Source organism: Triturus cristatus, chromosome 11, assembly GCF_964204655.1.
Source record: "Triturus cristatus chromosome 11, aTriCri1.1, whole genome shotgun sequence".
NCBI lineage: Eukaryota > Metazoa > Chordata > Amphibia > Caudata > Salamandridae > Triturus > Triturus cristatus.
In genome coordinates, this window is record NC_140594.1 from 213376769 (window position 1) to 213397876 (window position 21108).

The following is a 21108-nucleotide window of genomic DNA, read 5'->3' on the forward strand; positions in this document are numbered from 1 at the left end:
TCTACCTCAGAGTATATTTGTCATTGTGAACTAAATTTGCACTACATATCAGATTTTATAGCAATAAGACCAGCCTTGTTTTGGCTGGCCATTTGGAGGAATACAGCGGCCTCTCTAACCCATGAAATTATAAGAGATTGTCTCAATTGTGAGAAAGGGATGACGATCCCGTGGCTTGCTGGAGTTTTTAAGAAATTAAGCAGGGTGGGTAAAGGTAATTTATTTATCGATCCTACCAAGATTGAGCCCACAGACAAAAATGAAACTAAGTTTGCACTGTACGCACTTTATAGCAAAGAAAGACTGGAAGTGGAATTAACTAAAACAACTGTCCAGGTCTATGTGAATAAAAACCTGTATAGACAACCAATTCCTCTGTATCTCACTTTACCAATGACAAATTGGGAAAGATCATTGCTGTTTAAATTAAGGGCAGGTACTGTCAGATTCTTATTATGCTTCCCATTAGGTTATTTTTCATTGAAATCTGAACATATGTTATGCCCATGTGATGGAGTGAGTTTGCAAAATGACCTACACTTTTTCTTTACTTGTAAATTTTATCTAAAATATATTAAATGGTTTTTACTTCCATATTTTAAGAAACAAAGACCACTTTCCCTGGAGCAGTCTTATTTGATGTTGCTTACCCTGCACACTGATGAACTGATTTTTCGCATTAGCACTTTTTTGAGAGTTACTACCTACGCACGCAAAACAATGGAAAACCCCTGAAATAATCTCTGCTGCTAAATAATATGTGATTTTGTAATATGTGTTGTTTTTAATATGTATTTTGAATTATAATTAATTATTGGGATTGTATATATGTGACTGCTTTTATGGATTTGATAAAATTCGAATAAAGACTATGAAATCGAATCGAAATCGACAAGACTTGTCAGAATTTTAAAATATATGTTCAAATTGGTCTGTACATTTAGTTTTTTTCCTGGCTTAGGTTAGGCAGCTGGATTAGAAAAGGCATGCCGATTGAACAATGTGTAGTCCACAGTGTAAAAAATTATTGTAAATCTCACACAATGTCAGTGCAAAAAGTGAGCCAGACTTGTATTATTTTTTGGGGTTGATTATAAAGTATAAATTTGCCTCCATAATGAACATTTAAGAGGATACAGTGATCTAGAAGCATGTTTACTATGCCAGGTGAGGACATCAAGTGAAAAGGAGCCCAAAAATTGCATAATCACGCTATAAAAAAAATTACAATAATAATAAATCACAGATGAGAGATCGGAAGATTATGAAGAGATGGCTTTAAAAACATTTATAGAATTTCTCCAATAAATCCCGAAGTCCGAGGTGCAACTAGAGGGTAGAAGTTTTTTTAATTTTTTATACAAAAGGTTTTATTATTTTTAACACAGGACATAGCGCTCTCTCATTGCGATTAGAGCATTTAGGTAACATAGGATACAATTCCTTATCCCACACAAGAAACAATAATGCAATATCCGAAAAGGCCATACTTATCCCCGACCCCTTTAGCTCTGCCCATTATAAGCCCACCATTTCCCCTGCTTCCGGGGGCAAACCATGCTGCGTATATCGCCTTCTTTGTTTTCGCGCACCAGTCCATTCCTCTCCTCCATTCCACGATGGTGGGTGGGGGGGTATGCAGATCCATCAAACATCTAGTAGTTTGCAATGTATCTCTTAGCAAGAGGTGTACCCAGCTACACCGGCATTCTAACTCCCAGGGTCCCTCCAGGTCATCCAGGCTACCTAACAAGACCACCCTTAGAGTGGCAGCAATGTGAGCTCCCAGTACTCTAGATAATAAGGGAAATACTGCATGACCAGGCAACCCCAAACTATGCGATAGAAGTCGTCTTCATATTACAGGCACCTAAAGGAGGTGGGTGCTGGAAACTTGTGGGCTTTTCATAGTCAGTGGGGCATAATATAAGCCTAGTGTAAGTATTTAAATGGGATAAGGTGAAGCGGGATGAATATTGCCAGTGTACAAGGAGCGAAGCATGCATCCCTCCAGTCTATGCCCTCTATGAAACCCAGCCATCCCTCCCACTGCGCTCTCAAGGACCCCATCGAGTCTTATGAATCCGGGATTTTCCTCCCTTTCACAGGGATCCCATAAGTAAGTGGTACTTCCTACTGATTGAATGTTGCGACTTCGTCAAGACCAAGGTAGAATTGAGATCTGAGCTAAAGTCAGTTTTGAGGTCTTGAAGGACTTCATGTGGTCGCCTTCCTACACGTCCCCCAGCTGTGACATTCCATTCCAGTCCCTTCCACAAAATCCCTCCAGACGTGCCTCCCAATCCAGCCAGTTCCCTGTCAAGGGAGGGAGTCTCTAGTTTCATACGTCAGTCCCATCCTGTCCACCTCAGTGCTGCCCTCCATGCCTGGAAAAGCATCTTAGTTGGCTCAGGAAGAATGTCAGGGGACGGGTGCTTTGTGGAGAAAACCTGTTTTGTTATCCAGTTGTGCAGTGCTATTTCCTCCGAAACACAGGATCTTCCCAGGACAGGAAGGCGACCCGAAGGTCCCCAGACTATGGATAAGGTGGGGCCCGTCAACGTGGGCTGGGACAGGAACAAGAGGATGTTGTCTACGTAAAGGACAGTCTTACCCTCTGTCACCATTCACCTGTCAAACCCCCAGACCTGTGCTTCGTAGTGCACCCAGGCTGCCAACTGCTCTATGTTTAAAGCGAAAAGAATGGGGGAACAGGGAGCTACCTTTCCTGGTTCCTCACCGAGTCAGAAACCTGGAGGACAGTACCCCGTTCACCCGCACCTGGGCCTGGGCCTGTGGTGCTGCATAGAGGACATGGTTGTACGACCGATAATGTGGACCAAAATCCATCTTAAGCAACACCTCATCCAAGAATGCCCAATCTATTCTATCAAATGCCTTCTCAAAATCAATGAGCATGAGTGCTGTGCATCAATGCAGAGACTGGAATCGAGTAAGGGCCAGGTGGACCCTTTTAATGTAATGTTGCATACTGCGATGTGGTATGAAACAGCATTAGTCTAGGATGAACCAGGCAGGTCAGTACACGGAGGAGGCGGTTCACCAAAACTTTGGCGAAGAGCTTGACCTCCATGTTTATAAGAGCGATTGGATGGTAGGAGGCACAGCAATCTGAAGGTCGGCCAGGTTTTAGCAACAAAACAATGGTTGCCAGGTTCATTTCCAAAGGGAAATGTCCCATATCTATCGCCTCTAGAACCATGTCCAGGATGGGTGGAATAATCATTGGGCGGAGTTTGCAGTAATATGTAACCCGGTAGCCATCCAGGCCCGGGGTCTTACCAGGATTAAGGACGGTGAGTACATCACCCACCTCCTCTAGTGTGATTAGTTTTTCAAGGTCATCCCATTTCATGGCGGTTAGCCGGGACGTTGGCAAGTCAGCGACCAGAAGGGACGCGCTCCCTCTCAAAGAAGTTATTTTAAGGTAGGACAAATGTGGTTAAACCTTTTTAGTTTCTCAAGACACTTCATGAATTCCAGCTAACTCTAACACATTGCCTACTTGTAGCATTTTTATCTTTACCCCTTTCACCTGTTCTGATATACAGAAGGCTATTTTTAGACATCCCTGTCAAACAGTTGTGGTGTCAGAAACTAATGCAAAACATATTAAATCGAAATTGGCAAGCTTGTGATATCTTTCTAGAGGTGTCATACGCAGCTTCGCTCCATTAAGTGTATGCATGCCTTTCGTACCCTTTCAGGTTATATTTTTACACTGAACAGATTGACTCAGTATCTACTTCTCATGCACCCATTGTTTCCCTATTTCAGAACAGCCTGATTCTTTTTTCTTCTCCTTGGATAGCTTGTGCAGTAGCTATTGAACTGCCATCCATCGTGCTGCTATCAAGTTGAGGCCCTTCCAGAACTGCCTGGGTTGCATGAGAAGTAAGGGTGATTCAATCCTGCAATTATGTTGGATTTTATCAATGGGCAGGCGAGCAGGAGGTCCCAAGTACCTTTCCAGCTGATGAGGTAGTGGGATACCATACTCAGAGTCCCCCTTTTCTGTTTTAAGTTTGCCCTCACCCAGGCTTACGCAGGTGGTACGAGTAACCCTAGGGAATATGAAAGCAATGGTAACAGACAAAATGTGTAGGTCTATGTAAGGGGTGACACACACTTGAACCCCAAAGGTCCTCATGAGCAGCACTCTTTTACTCCACAGACTTTGTTTCCTGATCAGGTCAATTCTGATTCATTTTCTGGCAAACCACTTTGAATTGAGACGGCCTCTCAGCACAGTGCCTTAGGCCTGTTGCACTTAGGGGTTGATAAAGCTGCACTTCTGTGGGCAGGCTGTATAGGTCTCAACTCAAGCAGCCCACTCCATACCATGATCCTCCTCTGCTTGTGCTGTTAACTCCAGGTTCTGCACAGTGATTGTGGATTTTTTTAAAGGTAGAGGACCAGCCAGCAAGCAGAGACCTCCGTCGCAAGAAGTAGTGAAGAATGTTGCCTCTCCTAGATTTCAGGAACATTGCATTAGTCACAAATAGAAGCAAAAACACAAAGATGCATTTCCTGCGTCATGTCTTGGTAGAAGGTATTCCTGATTCCAAAGCTTCACATGACACATGGCCACACTCCTGCCACACTCCCCGCTGCTTCAGCTCTCAGAGGAGCAGGACCTGAAACTGGTTTCATTCATGTGTCCACTGGCTCAAGGCTTTCAGGAGCTTTAGCAGGGCCACCACTTCAGGGCTGAGTCTCTTTTGGATTCTTCCCTTGTCAGCCCCTGTGTTAGTAAAGATGAGCTTCATGGCAGATAAGTGAGAGTTGTTTTCCTCGTCAGACCATATAAACTGGATCTGGATTTGTCGAGACTTTTCAGTGCTTTCCAGCCCTAGTGTAGGTTTTACCTACTTTCAAGCCTCATACTTTCCTCTCAATAATCCTTAAATACTCTAAGTTGAAGCTAGAAGTCATGTATGCTGTCTCAGTCCTTCTGTGATTAGTAGTGGCAAGTAGTATTTCCATTTATATGACCCACAATGCCCTGTGCTAATTTGGCAAAATGTTAGATGTTTTAAATTTGACTAACTATGTGCTTTTTGCATTGCTTAGTGTAAATACACATATTCTCCATTTCCATCTGTCTCCAGTGTGGATCCAAAAGTCTACAATTCCTTAAGAGAGAGGGCTAAAATGAACAAAATAGTAATAATGTGATATTTACATTGTACACAAGTCTGTAATTTATTTAGAGGACACATCCTATTGTTGAACAATCTTTCATTAGTGATTCATGTATTCATGGAACTATGAGGTGCTGTTGGAAAGTGCTCCTTTTTGCATGGTTACTCCCACGTTTTGCCTGACACATGATGAACTTTGACTTGCTGTGTCCTGGATCCCTGCCAATCAGGTTCCCGGGGCTTGTGTTCTTTCCCAAAGCCGTACCTTTGTACCCACAGTTGGCACATCTCTGGCCACAGGTAAGCCCCTTGTAAAAGGTACCATGAGTACCAAGGGAACTGTGACCAGGGAAAGCCTCTAAGGGCTGCAGCACCTATTGTACTACCCTTAGAGACCCTGTACATTAACATCAACACACTGCCATTGCATCCTGCTTGTATTGGTGCAGAGAAAAGTGAAGAGTCGTCATGGCACACATCCCTGTGTGCCATGCCTGCAACCCACTATCTGGTGCCTAGGTAAGTCGCCCCTCTAGCAGGGTGCACTAGCCCCCAGGTGAGAGTACACTGGCATAAGCCCTGTGCCTCTATGGTGTCTTAAGTCCATTCTTAGACATTGTAAGTGTAGTAAAGCCATAAAGAGTATATGGTCTGGGAATTGGTCATTGCATAAGAGTATTTGGTCTGGGAATTGGTCATTGCAACCTCCAAAGCTCCTTAATGGCTTTACTACAACTTGAGAAGTTTGGTAGCAAACTTCTCAGCACATTAAACCCACACTGATGCCAGTGTGAGATTTGATGTAAAATGCACACAGAGGGCATTTTAGAGATGCCCCCTTAGAAGCGACCAGCCCTGGTGTGGTTCCTGGATGGCTACCTGCCATTTGCCACCACCAGACAGGTTTCTGGACCCGGGGTAGAGAGCCTCTGCTTTCTGGGTCCAGAAACAAAGCCCATCCTGGGCAGAGGTGTCAGGATGAGCTGGATTCACGTAAGGGGAAGTTTCAAAAACCTGCCGCCTTTGTAAGCTGTCCCTGCCGTTTGCTGCCCCCAGCAACTAGCTCCCACCGGTTCTGACTCCCTCTTTGGGCAGGAGAATCAGCAGAACAACTGAACTAGGAGGAGAGGTGTGCCCACCTTTGCTAACCCCACCCCTCAGGTTGGGTAGGCGAGGTGAAGCACCCATCTCAGTTCGCTCCATCTTGAACATGAGGGAACCCAACCACTGGAGGGTGGCAAAATAGGGAGTGTTCCCACCCCAAGGAAAAGACCCATTGGTCCCGACCTGCACACTCTTTTTAACGCTCTTAAGTATTTAGGGGCGAGCCTGAACCTTGCCTCCTCAGATTCATGGAATAAAGAAGAAGGACCGAAAAGTCCTTGCTGACCCAGAAAGAAGAGGGCACCTACTGCTTTGGCCCCAGCCCTACCGGCCTGTCCCGACTTCAACCTGCCTACAGCGAGAACCCTGGCATGTCCAGAAACCCCCAAGAGCCCGAAGGACCTGGCCTTCACTCATCTAACAGACTGTCTCCTGTGGGCACTGGATTTGCTCAAGCAAAGACTTACCCACAGAATCCGGATCCAGGTGGCTCCGCGATTTTGCACCACTCTGCCCCCCACACTCATGGCCTGAGTTTGAGTGGCCCCTCACGACGAGGAGGTCTCCCCAACGATCCTGTCCTGGGATCTGGTGATCCCCGATCTCCCTCAAGCTCCAAGATGACGCCTGCAGCCTCAACCTGATGTGTCCATCCGACCGCGACCCGAGCTGGTAAGAAGATCCGATGCAAAAAGACATTCCTGCACCCGACGCCCATCAGCCTTGGATGGCCCAAACAACAGTATTCAGGCAACCCCCAAGAACCGAACTTACCTCTCCAGCCGGTGGTCGCCTTCAGGAAGTCTTTCTGCCCGAGCCTGCAGCCTCTTTGCCGAACCGAAAGTCTTCATTGGAATCCATAGACGTCTCCTTGGCACACTGTGCTGATTGTTGGCTCCTGCAGTGCTGACCTTAACCCCAGGAGCTTTCCTCCCAAACCCAAGTGGCCTGCTCGTAAACGGCCCCTGATCGAAGGCCCCTTGCACCCAGCCCCCCAGTGCTGCTGGTGGTGCAATCTGAGTGCATACCTAGACCTTGGGGAACATTGGTCCTAACCCCCAAAACTCCCACTCGTAAGTGGTTTACTTACCTGAGAACCGTTAATCCTTTTTCTCCCATAGGATCCATTGGTTCGCTTTTTTCGCGTTTTGTTCCTAAAAATGTTTTCTGTCGAGTTAAACTTTAGTATGAAAACTGAGCTGCAAACCTTCAAAAGTCTTTCTTTCCTTGTATTGTGAGATCCCCGGTGTGGTATCTAGGTATACCACCCCGAATAGTCAATGTAATCTAAAAGTAATCCAAAAGAATTCCAAAAGTAAACGGTTTTTGAACCCAATACAAACCTGTAACTATTGCAAATCCCCCACATCTGCATTTCCTTGTAAAGGCTTGCATTTGAGAATATATTTCACTTACATGTGCCAAGTCCTGCTTGGTTCTAAAAATAAAACATAAGTATACCTTTTTTTTCTACTTACCTAATTGGTCTGGCTTCTGTCTCCGAGTGTGTGCTATCAGCCTTGATTGATTGAATACAATGAATTCTTAACACACCCACTGGATAAGCCTAACTGCTTGTCCACACAACCACAAAGAGAGCTGTTGGTACTTACCTAATTTATCCTCTGCTATACCTCTGGAGACTCCATGGACTGTGCACACTATACCTTACTTTGGTATAGTATATACAGAGCCAGTGTCCTACAGGTGCCTTTTCTAGTTCACCCTATTATGTTGATCCATATTTTTCCTGATTTATTGTTTGTTCTTCACATTGTGTTTAGGATGGTTATGAACAACTTCGCCAGCTCTCCCAGAATGCCATGAAAGGGGTTATCCGAGTGAAGTTTGTTAACGACCTGGGGGTGGATGAGGCTGGAATTGACCAAGATGGAGTTTTTAAAGAATTCCTGGAAGAAATAATCAAGAAAGTGTTTGATCCTGCACTGAATTTGTTTAAGGTACATTTTTAGATATTGCATTTTGTTATTAGAAGTGTTGTAACTACTGGGAAATACAGTTGTAAATAAGGAATTTGACCTGCTCCTCCTTTTTTGTTTTAGACAACGAGTGGTGACGAAAGATTATACCCATCCCCTACATCTTATATCCATGAAAACTATTTGCAGCTTTTTGAATTTGTTGGGAAGATGCTTGGCAAAGCAGTATATGAGGTAAATAAAAGAACACAGTGTCTGATGAACTGATGTGGGGTGAAATAAGTAAAGCAGCCTGCTTTTCAATTGCTTTGATTTCATGGGCACATGATTAAGACTATGTTATTGTTTTGATAAAACCTAACCCTAATAATTAACATTTTCATCTTCACAAGCTTCCTGGAACATAAACATATTGCACAAAAGAATATCTAGCACATTGTGCAGTTTGGTAGCCAAAAACAGGTTCCTAAAGTTATGGATGTAGAAAGTGTCTGCTTTTATAGAAAATGTGTTTTTGGATCAAAATCTTGACCTCCATACTGCATACACAGGCTTACTAAGCGATAGTAATTTTAGCATGGGGTATAATTTGTGTAAGATAGTGGAGACACATCACAGTATTCTGTAAATATGGTTGTCTGGATTTGTCACAATTGAAAAGCTTAGCAATGGAATTTTAAAATTTGCAGTCGCTATTTCAGTAGTCATCCTCTAGACTGTAAGAAACAGGGTACAGAAGCAAAACCGGATCACTAGCCCTATAACTAGTGCTCTGTTCCATTCTAGCTACCTACACCAATCCAGTATAAATAGGGGCAAGTGGTGCTGGATCCCAAGGCATCCATGCACTTTCAAGTCAGAAGAAACATTTATTCGCTGCTCAGCATGCTACCTAGTTTAGTCATTAGTTAATTTTCATATCCTCTTTATGCTTTAATATTGTATCATTTACATTTTGAATTGCTTGATTGCACAATTTCTTAATATTTTCAGTACTTGGTTACTGTGGCTTTCATGGTCTGGCATTAGTATTTAGTCTTGTTAGACAAAAATGGCATCCAGATCACCCTGTTTTGGGTATCTGCTCTGCGACAGGTATACATTGCATCAATTAATTTATAATCCTTAAAGGTTGACCACTCTATCCTCTCCCATTAACATGCAATTGTAGATAATAAAGTAGCGTCAACGATAAAATACACATCTCTGGAGATAAAAAACGTTTAGGATAACATCCATGGACACTATAGAAAGTTGAATGTTTTCTACTACGTTTGTGAACTATACGTTAATTATACATAAGCATGCATTAGCCTTTACCCTTATTCCTAACTGTTACTTCCTTCTTGACTGCAGCCCTAAACTTGTTTTTTCCCTGTAAGTAGTCTCTACCGCTTTATCGGAGCTGAATACACCAGTACATTTCCTTTGTCACTGTTCTCCGCGCCTTCATATTGAGTCATGACTTAGACTTTCCATTGCTCTAATCCCACTCCTTATCCTAAGATAACTGTAACACAGTCTTACATTCAACTAGTACCCAATACTAAACCTAATTTTTACTTAAACGCTAACAATAACCCTTCATTTACTTCATCATAACCCTAATCCAAACTCTAAAGAAACCCATCTCAAATCCAATATCTTCCTTTATCGCTAATTCTTATACCAGTAATAACCCAGAAAAGTACCATGAACCCACATGCCTTACTTTGAGATCAGATCAGAAACAGCTTTATTCGATTTTAAAATACAAAACCATAAAAGCAGATATACATCATATTACATTCATTAGATCAAACTTCCAAGGTTAAAAATAACAGCATATTAAAAATGATCTAGTTCATAGAGATCCTGAATCTAATAACGGTTTTTAGAAACATAGAGACCGATAATATAAGAAATTCATCGTCTAACATTTGTAATCTGACCAGCGCCGCTCTACATTGTCTCAACCCTAGCTTTTTTAAAACTGGTCGAAGAATACTTTTTCTAGGTTCTGAATAAAATTTGCAAAAGAGAATACAATGGATGGAAGATTGGACAGAAATCTGATCGCAGGGACAGGGAATAAGTTCCTTGAGCCAGCAATTCTTCTCAGGGAATGTGACCATTCTATGAAAGATGTCAGCCCTAAAACGAGATAGCAGCATACGAATATAGCAGCTGGGGACTAGTTTCAAGTATGGTTGGATACCCGGGTTAGTAATAAGTAGCTGATTGGCCATAACAGAGCTCTTGCGTTTCTCTAACATCCAGCGTTCCTCTGAAAGGAAGTGCAGACAAATTTGCTTGAGCTTCTTTCTTGAGAAATTCGTCATGCTAGCTGGAGAGTTAAAGAACTCCGGATGGCCTAGCTCAGTAAAGAATTTCCTTACATAATTGAACCAGGGAATTTTCAATGCTCCATCTAGGCCTAGGCAATCCTTTATTATTTCCCTGTTCAGGACTGTCTCAGTTCCAGACCAGACTTTATGCCACAGCAAGATGGGCTCCAGTTTGATGAGATCAGCAATATAGGGCACGCCCAACTCTTGATGACAAGCATAAGAAGAAGTTGACCCCGGCACAGCCAGTAAATACCGCAGGAAAGCATTCTGGCAGATCTGGATTTGAGTACTTGAGGTGTTCACAATCCCCCAAATTCCTGCACCATATATTGCAGTTGATACACACTTAGCTCTATAAATATCAAGCAAGACTGGTACCGGGCGACCTCCAACCCTATTTGAAAAATGTTTAACCGCCCCAATTGCTCGTGAGAATGCTAGCTTTCGGGAATCACCTGCCGCTGTCCAAGTTCCCTTATTGTCAAAGGTGATACCTAAGTACGAAAAAGTATTAACTGTCATGATTTTCTTGTTAGACAAAAATGAATTACAGCTGAGATTATTCTTTTTTGTACAGCACATGTTAAATGTTTTGCTTATATTAATCTTTAGGCCTCTACTGCCCATGTATTCGGAAAAGCTAGTAATCGATCTCTGGAGACCGATTTGGGTCCGGGCCATGATTACAGCATCGTCTGCGTATAGGAGAATGGGGATAAAGGAGTTACCAATTTTGGGATAGTCCTGCTTATCTCCCAGGAGGTGAGACGCGACCGAATTAATATATAAGTTAAATAAAAAAGGTGCTAAAATACAGCCTTGTCTCACACCCTTTTCTATGGAAAATTTGGAGGTACAGTCCCCCTTATCCCCATAACGTACCCTTGCGCCCGCCTCCCGATATAGTTCTCTAATGAATATAAGGAGGTTTGGGTCCACTCCCATTTCCTGCATGGTTAGCCAAAGTTTATTGTGGTTAATGCAGTCAAAGGCCGAACTTAAATCTACAAATGTAAGAAATAAGTTCTCTTTTTTTGCCTCGACATATTTGGCTACTAGGAGTGCTAAATTCAGACCTTGCTCAATTGTGCCTAGACCTTCCCTAAAACCGTATTGAAATTGGGAGAGAGTACCTGTGTCGTTCACCCATGCTTGTAGTTTGTCGAGTATGACTCTCCCCGCGATCTTCATGAGTGAATCAAGTAAGGAGATCGGTCTATAGCATTTAGGCGAACTACGATCTCCTTTCTTGAAAATGGGTACCACAATGGCTTCCTGCCAGGTCTTTGGGAAGCCCGTTTTAGTGAAACTGTTAAGAACGTTGGTTAGCAGGGGGGCCCATAACTTACTGTTAGCCTTAAAAACATCAACGGGAACGCCATCCGGACCCGGGGCCTTACCCGCTGGGCTCTTATTGATGGCTATCATAACTTCCTCCATAGTAAAATCGATGTTTATTGGATAGGGTACTATGTCCTTGTTGCCTGGAACAAAGTCCCCTTCTATCTCGACCTGAGAGTCCTTTGTGTAAAGTTCACGGAAGAAGGACAACCAGCCTTCTTCCGAGATTGCTATTACAATGGAGTCTGTTGAACCTTTGGAAAAAAACGGAGCATTCACCGCTTTCCAAAATGCGGTATTATTTTTGGAGATACAGGTTTCCCGAAGAGTACTCCAGGCTTCTTGTTTAATTTGTTTTTTCCTTTTTTTTACTGCCTGTTGATAGGCAGATCTGGCTGATCTAACTTCGGCCATTACCCTAGGCTCCCTTTTTAATTGTTCCATTAAATGAGCGTGGGTCTTGCTACACTCTCTATCGAACCATCTCTTAATTTTGTTTGCCCCGGGGTGCATTGTTCTCGTGAGTAGCTTTTTAATTTCCTCCGAGATACTAAGAAAAGCATCATTGACTTTAAGAGGCTCAATGTGCTCTGTAAGACAGATATTAAATTCCTCTTCCTTGGAGCGAATTAACTTTCCTAGGAAGGCCACTGGTTCCACTTTGTCCCATTTAAGGGTATAACCGTTCTTCTTTGCAAGTTCTAAATTGAAGTCATACAAGGTCTGGGTCTTAGTAACCGTGTTCTTATTACCCAGCATTGTATTAAGGGACATACTGAGCGGTAAGTGGTCGCTCATTGCTACCTCGCATGTTTCAAACGCAATAATATAGTGTGAATAGCGTTTGGATATTAACATGAAGTCAATTATTGATTTGCAGCCCCGTCCAATGAATGTGGGGTTAAAAGAGACTGGTGGGGAGCATAGGTCGTTCACAAAGCCCAGGTCCAGGGAAAAAAGTATCTCATTGAGGTGTTTTCCCAAAGATGTATGTGAGAAATGTGTCACAGGAACACCATCCATCTCTCCCAGTCCACATAGGTTTTGGTCGCTCAATGGGCATAAGAAATAATTAAAATCGCCCATCCAAATCACGCAGCTATCAATGCGTTCTTTTTCATCTATATTTTTAAGGGTCTCAAGCAATTCTTTGTAGGTCGAGGCCCAAGCATCTTTCGGTATGTTGTTATAGAAGTTTATCAAATTAATGTTTTGATTGCCTCCCAGTGTTACATGCAAAATCTGGTAGAAGATGGAGTTGGAGAAAAAAGAAATCTTAGTTTCCTTTAAGCAGTTTGAGACATAAATACAGAGGCCTCCTTTATTTCTCCCTCTCAGGGTGTGTACAGCTGGCGTGTGGTAAGTACGATAACCATTCATGTGAATGGGCTCAACCGTCCAACATTCCTGGAGGCAGACAATCGAAAACCGTTTAATAAAGGAAGCACAATTTATGTCGCCTAACCTGGAGGACAGCCCTGCAACATTCCAGGATAAAAAACTAATAGAATGGCATGTGTCGCCCTCTAAAGATGAGATCACTATGGGGGTTACACCAGGAGCAACAGATTTGGAGGATCCGCTGCTCGGCAGTGTGAGATGGTCAGTTTTCTCATTGTCCTCAGTATTAATAGGGATAATTCCTAAGTTGTTCTCTGAGGAAGTTAACGATTTTACGGGCCGTGGGTCTGTCGGTGAGGTTGGCTTATCACCCACTGCGACTTCCCCCGCAAGTTCGACGGCATTGTAATTCAGGGGTAGTCAGTCGACCATATCCAGACTGCTATACCTATTTGACAGTGGAATGGTCTCCAACCAGCCTTGTCTGGGTGTAGGCAACATACCTCTTGCCTGGTTAGTGTGTGTTTTTGCCCTCCCTACTAATTCCCACCGCTTGTTTGCTGAATGATGAGGATAAAAGTAATCGAGAGGTAATGGAATAATGTTTGTGTTAGGGTCAAGAGATTGTACGTGCTGGATATATTTTACAGCCTGAGTGTCCTTAAAATTAACAATTATACAGTCTCCCAGTATGTCTTTATTCCTTCTGCCGACCCAGCTAACTCTCCGTACAAATAGGATTTTAGTATGAATGTTAGGAGGGAGGGGTCGGTTGCAATTAAGCCAATAGATAGTTTTGTTCCTCAATTCTAAATAAGACTCATTAGTTTTTCCCTGCAGGCCAGGTACTCCCGCCAGTATAATGACGTAGGGTGAGGATTCTGGGGGAAGGTCTAAGATAGGTAATTTGGGAACTACATCTTGGACAGAAGCAGTTCCATTTACTACCTCATTACTATCTTGTGGAATAAGGTTATTGGTTTTTGTGTTAACTTCCGATGGATTCTGCTGGGGCTTTACTCCTGCATAAGAGTTTTGAAGGCCACTACTAGACATGGTATTTTCAATACGGGCTGTGTTTGCACAATTGTCCCCTAGTAGTCCCAAGTGCTTGTCGATTGGCGGCAAAGCCATAGGGGGAGGAGTTTTCTCTTTTGGGTTGCTGGCAGTTTTGGCAAGAAGAGGGTGTTCATGGAGCTCCCTAAGTAGGTCTGTCCTCAGGCATTGATTATGTTCTAAATTAACAGAGGCGGTCTTTTCTAACTTCTGTAATCGCTCCTCAATCCTGGAAAGTCTATCCAGGATCAGGCGGGTTGAATTTTCAAATACTTCTATTATTTTGGACTGAAACCCGACATCAAGTTGCCTGGTCAGGTCTAGGGTGACTTCGTTCAAAGGATATTCGGCAGCGCCCAAGGTAATGTTAGACGCAATTGTTTTATTTTTATGTTTATTTTTTGACCCTCTTGGTTGTCTCCCCCCTTTTGCTTGCGGAGCAGCCTTAAATTTCGGTTTTGCTCCTAAATTTAAGGGGGAGGAGGAGGAAAGTGAGGTAGCCTCGGTTATTGCATGTAATTGTGCGCGAGTAGAAACACCTTCCGTTAAATTGTTAGCAGCAACTGCCGTGGTGGTTATAGGTGTAGTAGACCTTATAATATCTCTGCGCTTGTTACTGTCAATAATTAAATCCGTACTAAGATCTGCACTTTCAATTTCACTAGACAGACATTCAGTAAGTATAGGGTTAGTAGTGGTTGCCCCTGGTGTGGCAGATGAGGCGATTTTCCCTAGAGATGAGCGTTTGGTTGTAAAGGGTTCTAGCGATAAACGACGCTCAGTAAGGTCTATCTCTCGTTCTAGAATGTTAGCAGCTCTAACAATGAAATTGTCCAGGGTCCCTGCCATAGATGTACCAGCGGCGGCATTTTTATTCCTGGACATTATTCCCACCAATATCGATTAGAAGGTCACAGTCAAATACGCTTACTAGGATGTAGGGGGGGTGGCCCAGCCCAGTGTCTCCAGTCTCGAACGGCCTCAAACGGCCCGCTCTTAGCCCGGTCTTCGCCCCGGGCTTAGTCCCGCGCGCGTCCCGCTTGCGCGCGGTAAGAAAAGTGCAAGGTGAAGACAAAGGGGCGTGAGGGGAGGAGCCGGGAAGAGGATGCAGCTGCGCTCACCGCCAAGCAGCCTGGTCCTCGCAGTCCCGCGTTCAGATGTTGGTAGTCCGGTGGATATCGCCCCCAGGGCAGCGCGGCGTTCTCGTGATGAGCCCACAGATGTCAGCAGTTGTCAGCAGTCCCAAGCCCCAACAACAGCTATGGTGCCTGGCAGTGTGCTGGTCCCTGGGACTATTAGTCTCACCAGGGATATGCCGGTGTCGGTTTCAGGTGAAAGTGCTTCCTGTGCCGCAGGGAGGGTAACACTGCTATGAGCACTAGAGGATGCTCCTCCCCTCAGCAACAGCTGTGGTGCTTGCTGGTGTGCTGGTCCCTGGTCGCGCACGGTGAAAAACCTTCTCGGACCGTAGAGGCTGTGTCGGCGGACTGCGAAGTGCAGTGCGGAGTGCCTGCGTGTTGTTTCCAGCGTCCAGCGTCTTCGGCATTGGCGGAGCGGCCAGGTGTCGGTGATCCCTGATGCCTTTCGGCCTGCGGCGCTACTGTTCATCGGTGAAGACGCGGCTCGGAAATCAGATGGTGAGTCTTACTTTAAATACCATAATTTCCTACAACCTTAACTCCTAAACCTAGGCTAACCCTACATTACCTTGTCATTATTCTATTCTTAACCTACGCTTTTGTTTCACTACTTTTTTCTATGTTTTTCTGTTGTTTATTATCTGTACTTTGGTACTTTTGGGATTTTCTTCCCTGCTTTGTTTTGTTACAGTACCTTTTGCCTACTTGTTTATTGCAAACCTAACACAAGATGTACTCTCTCCTCCTGTCAACATTATCTGCTTACCAGTTTGACCCTTGCTTCTCTGCCAACTACCTCAACATTAACTTTTATAACTATATACTTACACTATCATTGCATTTTAATATGTTTAAGTTTAGCTTTTATTCCCTGGAACAGCTTGACTGTTGCTATTTATGTACAAAATGTTCTGATTGAAGGATACCTCGAGATGAAGCGCTTTGGCTACATATGGATATATCCTTACATTTTCTGACTTGCATCAAATTGTTTTTAAGGCAGTTCCCTTGACCACCATAGCCATCTGATGGTTACAACTGCAGCCATTTGCTGAAAGGAAAAATAGAGAAAACATGATGTTATTTCAGATTCACTTGACTTATTTAAATTTCATGTTTACTTAAACTTTTCTTCTAACATACTGTAGTTCAAAGGCTTACATGTTGATAATTGAACTGTGGTTTGATACAGCTGCTATTGTTGTGTTCTCTCTTAGCTGATTTGAGTTCTGATTACAAGCTGGGGGTTTAATTCCTATTCAAGGGCAAATATGAGTTTGTAAAGATCAGCATGCTAAGCTGTGCGACTATTATAGCTGCTCCCCTGTATTCCCTTGATAGATTATAGCAGCTTAAGCCCTACAAAATCTATAAAAGGAAAAGGCTTAAAAAAGTAAAATATGAGTAATTGGCTGCTTAAAACAGCAATTCTGCATGATGTGCCTCATTTCCAGGTGACAAACGCAGAATAAGAGACATTCATCTCATCTGGTAAACACCACTTCTATTTGGGGACCTTGGTGTATTATGTAACTCCACTGTACATTTGGAAATAGCTAGTATAATATGAATGAATCGGGCAGTAACTCACTTTTCCTTTTCTCATAGGGAATAGTAGTGGATGTCCCCTTTGCTTCTTTCTTCTTAAGTCAGTTACTTGGCCACCATCACAGCGTTTTCTACAGCTCTATAGATGAATTGCCATCCTTGGACTCGGAGTTCTACAAAAACCTCACCTCTATCAAGGTATGAAGAGTAGCATAAGGTCATTGTCAATTAAGCAGTGGCATTATTTTATAGAAGATTAAATTAAACATTGAATAACCAGCTTTGCAGTTTGTGTGGAGTTAGATATCTATTGATTCATACTGTAAAAGTCTCATGTATCTGCTTGTGCCCTATTAGTTCACTCTTTTGCTGAGAAATAATATCAGTTAATTTTAAGCGCTTCTAATTGCATCAGATTAAAAGATTTTTTTCTTTTGAACAGATAAACTACAAAACAACTGTAACAATCATAAACACATTGTAAACGCATTTCCAAAGGTGACACTAAAGAAATATAATTCTAGTGGTTATCATTTTATCCCAAACCATCAACGCTGTACCGTAAACCCTTAACACAATATCCTGAACTCATAGCCTTAAACATAGCCCTATAACAAAGCACATATACGCTTAACCACATGCCCTTAGCCTATACCCTTAACTCTTAACCACATGCCCTTAAACATGGCCCTTAACCTCTGTACCCAATTCCCTACTCCCTTAATGATTTGCTCCAGTACCTTACCCATAACCCCTTTAATATATACCCGTAACCCCTGACTATGAATCCTTAACCCCAATATACTATACCTTTTATTTCTTAACCCTATACCCCAAACCCTAAATGTGTAGCCCCTAATCATTAAGCCCTAACACCATATCCCTATACACTATAGCCCAAATTGTTTAGCCTATTCCCTTAATGACTAACCCTGTACTCTAGCCCCTTAACCCCTACTCCCATAAACCCTTAATCTTCTACCCAAACTTCTAACCCTAAACCTTTCACCATATAATACTAACCCCAACCCATTAACCCATATCCTTAACCCCAACCCATTAACCCATATCCTTAACCCCTTTGCCTCAGGCTATATACTCTGTACCTTAACTCCTAACCATTTATCCTTTCACACTGTCCTCACTTAAATATATTCTGTGAACAAACACTTTGGGAAGTGTTCCTTTTTTGAAGTTGTTATTCCCAGAATTAACATTTTCAGAGTTTTTATGCAATACGATCTGTCCACCTAAATTATTACTTGCCAGAACTTTGATGTATTTTGATAGTCAGTTCCTTTTCCAGCTGTGAAGACTGCTACTGATTGTTATGGTTGTGATACCAAACACACCAAGAAACCCACTCAGACTAACGCTGGAGTCTTTCAGAAAGAATTCTTGATGGTATGAGATCACAATAGTCATGAACATGGTCAGGGTAGGAGCTTGCACAACAATGGATTGAGTTGGTGACTGGGACTCCTGCCAGACCCTGCAGCATCATTACAGTATTTCCAAAAACCATGATATGCAACTGGCAGTGCCCGGCGGGGGAATACAGGAAATGCAGTTACTGCCACTTTTTTTCTGAGATGAACTACACAAAAGTTGTTCAGTGTCGGGGTATCCATACTGGGGTTGGGAGTAGATTCAGACCTGCTAGTGTACAAAGGCATTCCCGTCAGAGAACAGGTATGAAGTCTTCTACACATTTCTTGAGGGCATAAGATCACCGTTAAAGAAATACTTGCGATACTTTAAAATTGCCTTAATTTGGGCAAGTTAAAGACAGTTCAAACTAACAACCTGCAATTTTCTCTATATAGCGGCATGTTATAAGTGGAAGGACCCAGGGACTAGGTTTGAGGTTTCCCAATTATTTTTATTTAGGTGAATCAAGAAACAATAATGAGGCACTTCTGTAAAGACTACTCCCCAGCCTTGGCTTCCCTCTTGGGCCTTCGGATCCTATGGAAGGTCAGTTACTTAATGTTCTGCCCATACGGCCGGTTTCAAAGTGCGGATACCCTTGGGAGAAACCCACAAGCACCAAATTAGTATGGCATAACCCCCTAAGCAGAATGTTTGTGCCACCCCCACCTATCCTGTGACAAATTCTGTTCCTTTTTTGGGTTCATTACCTTGAGTCGTTTTCTCCAACGTACAGTGCTCTTTGAGTTGCTTTATGGCATTTCAACACACCCTCATTCCTCCTTTTTAACTCACTACCGCCACCACAGTGAAAATATGGCTCCCGGTACCTACCTCTGGCCACGAGCCGTCACCCGCGGCATCCTCCTGTCTCGCTGGGCTTATTTGCGAGGGGTTGGGGCTCTCTAGGCTGCCTGCAGCTGTCACCCTGATTCCCTCCAGCACTGCAGACCGCGTCGTCATCCCAGCTGGTTTCTCCACCTTCCACCTGAGCCAGTGTTCCCCTACTGCCTCCTCATTGACACTCCTGTCGCTCGCTGCAGTCGATTCCGTGGTCGGTGTCTTCCTCCTCACAGATCTCCATTTTTATGACGATGGTGGGTGACATTTCTCCTTGATCTAGCTCCAACATAACTAGTGCATCAGATTTCAGAACACTCTGACCACCGCTGGTAGGCCTTTTGGATTCCTCGAGCGGATCCCAGACTTCCACACACGGCAACTGTGCAACATGGAGAAGGTAACAAATGAATGTGCGTGGAATACAAACCAAGGACATATATCTAAAGGAAGGTGTAAGTTGATGTTTGATTGTAATGCTGCCGCCACTATGTGATAGATAAGTCCTGGATTTATTTTTATACCAAAGCTTTTAACTAGGCATCTGTGGCAAAGGTCAGTTGTATCATTGTTATGAGAGCATTTTGTAAACATGGAGAAGTAAAAATAATGATAAGTGTTAGACCTTGCATCTTTTGACATGGTTTCCCCTGTCTTTTTGCCTTTGACCACCTGTTATTGCTGGCTTTAGTACTCTGGGCACTTTACCACTGCTGACCAGTGCTACAGTGTAAGTGCTTCCTGTTTAAAATGTAATGGTAATTGGTTTCTCCATGCTTGGCATATTTGATTTACTCGTAAGTCCTTAGTACAGTGCACTATGTGTGCCCAGTGCCAGTAAATCAAATGCTACTAGTGGGCCTGCATCACTGATTGTGCCACCCACACGCGTAGTGTTGCAAACATGTACTGTCGTGCTTTACATGCGCTGGTAGTGAAATACTGCTAATTTGATTTTTTTATTACAGCAAGGCCTATCTATCCCATTGGTTGGCATTGGGGCTGCCTTGTAACATCTTACGAGTGTATTTTCCAATTGGGAGCTGAAAGAAAGTTGGAGTTTGGAGTCTCTGGACTCACAATTTAAAAATACATCTTTTAGTGAAGTTGTTTTTTGAATTGCAGGTCTGAAAAAGCCACTTTTAGAAAGTTACAAAAGTATCTGAATCAGAGTGCACTCCTTCCTTTTCGTGTAACCCACTTGTTAATACATATTTTGACTTGCGTGCGCACCGTTCTTGGTGACCCATCCCAGGGCACTCTTTCAAAATGAAAAAAAAGGCACATAACTGACGCACCGGACTGGCGCTCTGCTTTGAATCGGACCTTTTCCCTTTCCAGTACATTGCTTTCATCCATATTTCATCAAGAACTTGACCTTTTAATCACCGTTTTAGAAAGTTAGCATTTTCTTACTTTAACCATTTGTGCCTCTGCCTGTCTCAGAATACACGTCTGGGTTAGAATGGCAGTTGGGCTGTTTGTGCATTCTCTCTTGACAGGCACACAAAGGGAGTTTAGGTGTGCCCCGCATATCCTGATGACCCATCACCAGGTTGAATAGTCTTCCTGAGCTAGAGTGATGATAGGAGTTGACACTGTCACCTGAATAGGGCTGTGACGGTCCTCACACAAAGCCGTCTCCACCCCCGTAGTGTGTCTGGAGCCAGGGCTGGAAAAGGCAAGTCCTCGTACACTACAAAGACTATCCTATGACGTTTGACTACTTTAAAGGCTGAAATGGGTATACGTACTGGACCTCTAACACCAGATACTCAGAACACTTCTGGTTTGAGGACATTCTGCCAGGAAGCAGAGTTGGATTGCTGTCAGGAGAGACTGACACTTTGCTGTTTGGTTTGCTGTGCTGGCC

General features: G+C 43.3%; 1 protein-coding gene across 4 annotated transcripts in view; it reads left to right on the top strand.

The window, feature by feature from the left end:
* UBE3B (ubiquitin protein ligase E3B) overlaps positions 1-21108 on the top strand; it is a 389404-nt gene that overhangs the window by 264750 nt on the left and 103546 nt on the right. For all 4 annotated transcript variants that reach the window (XM_085632991.1, XM_085632989.1, XM_085632992.1 and 1 more), the window contains exons 20-22: positions 8054-8230; positions 8333-8443; positions 17025-17162. In XM_085632991.1, the coding sequence (XP_085489117.1) occupies positions 8054-8230; positions 8333-8443; positions 17025-17162 (426 nt within the window). The remainder of the gene's footprint in view (positions 1-8053; positions 8231-8332; positions 8444-17024; positions 17163-21108) is intronic.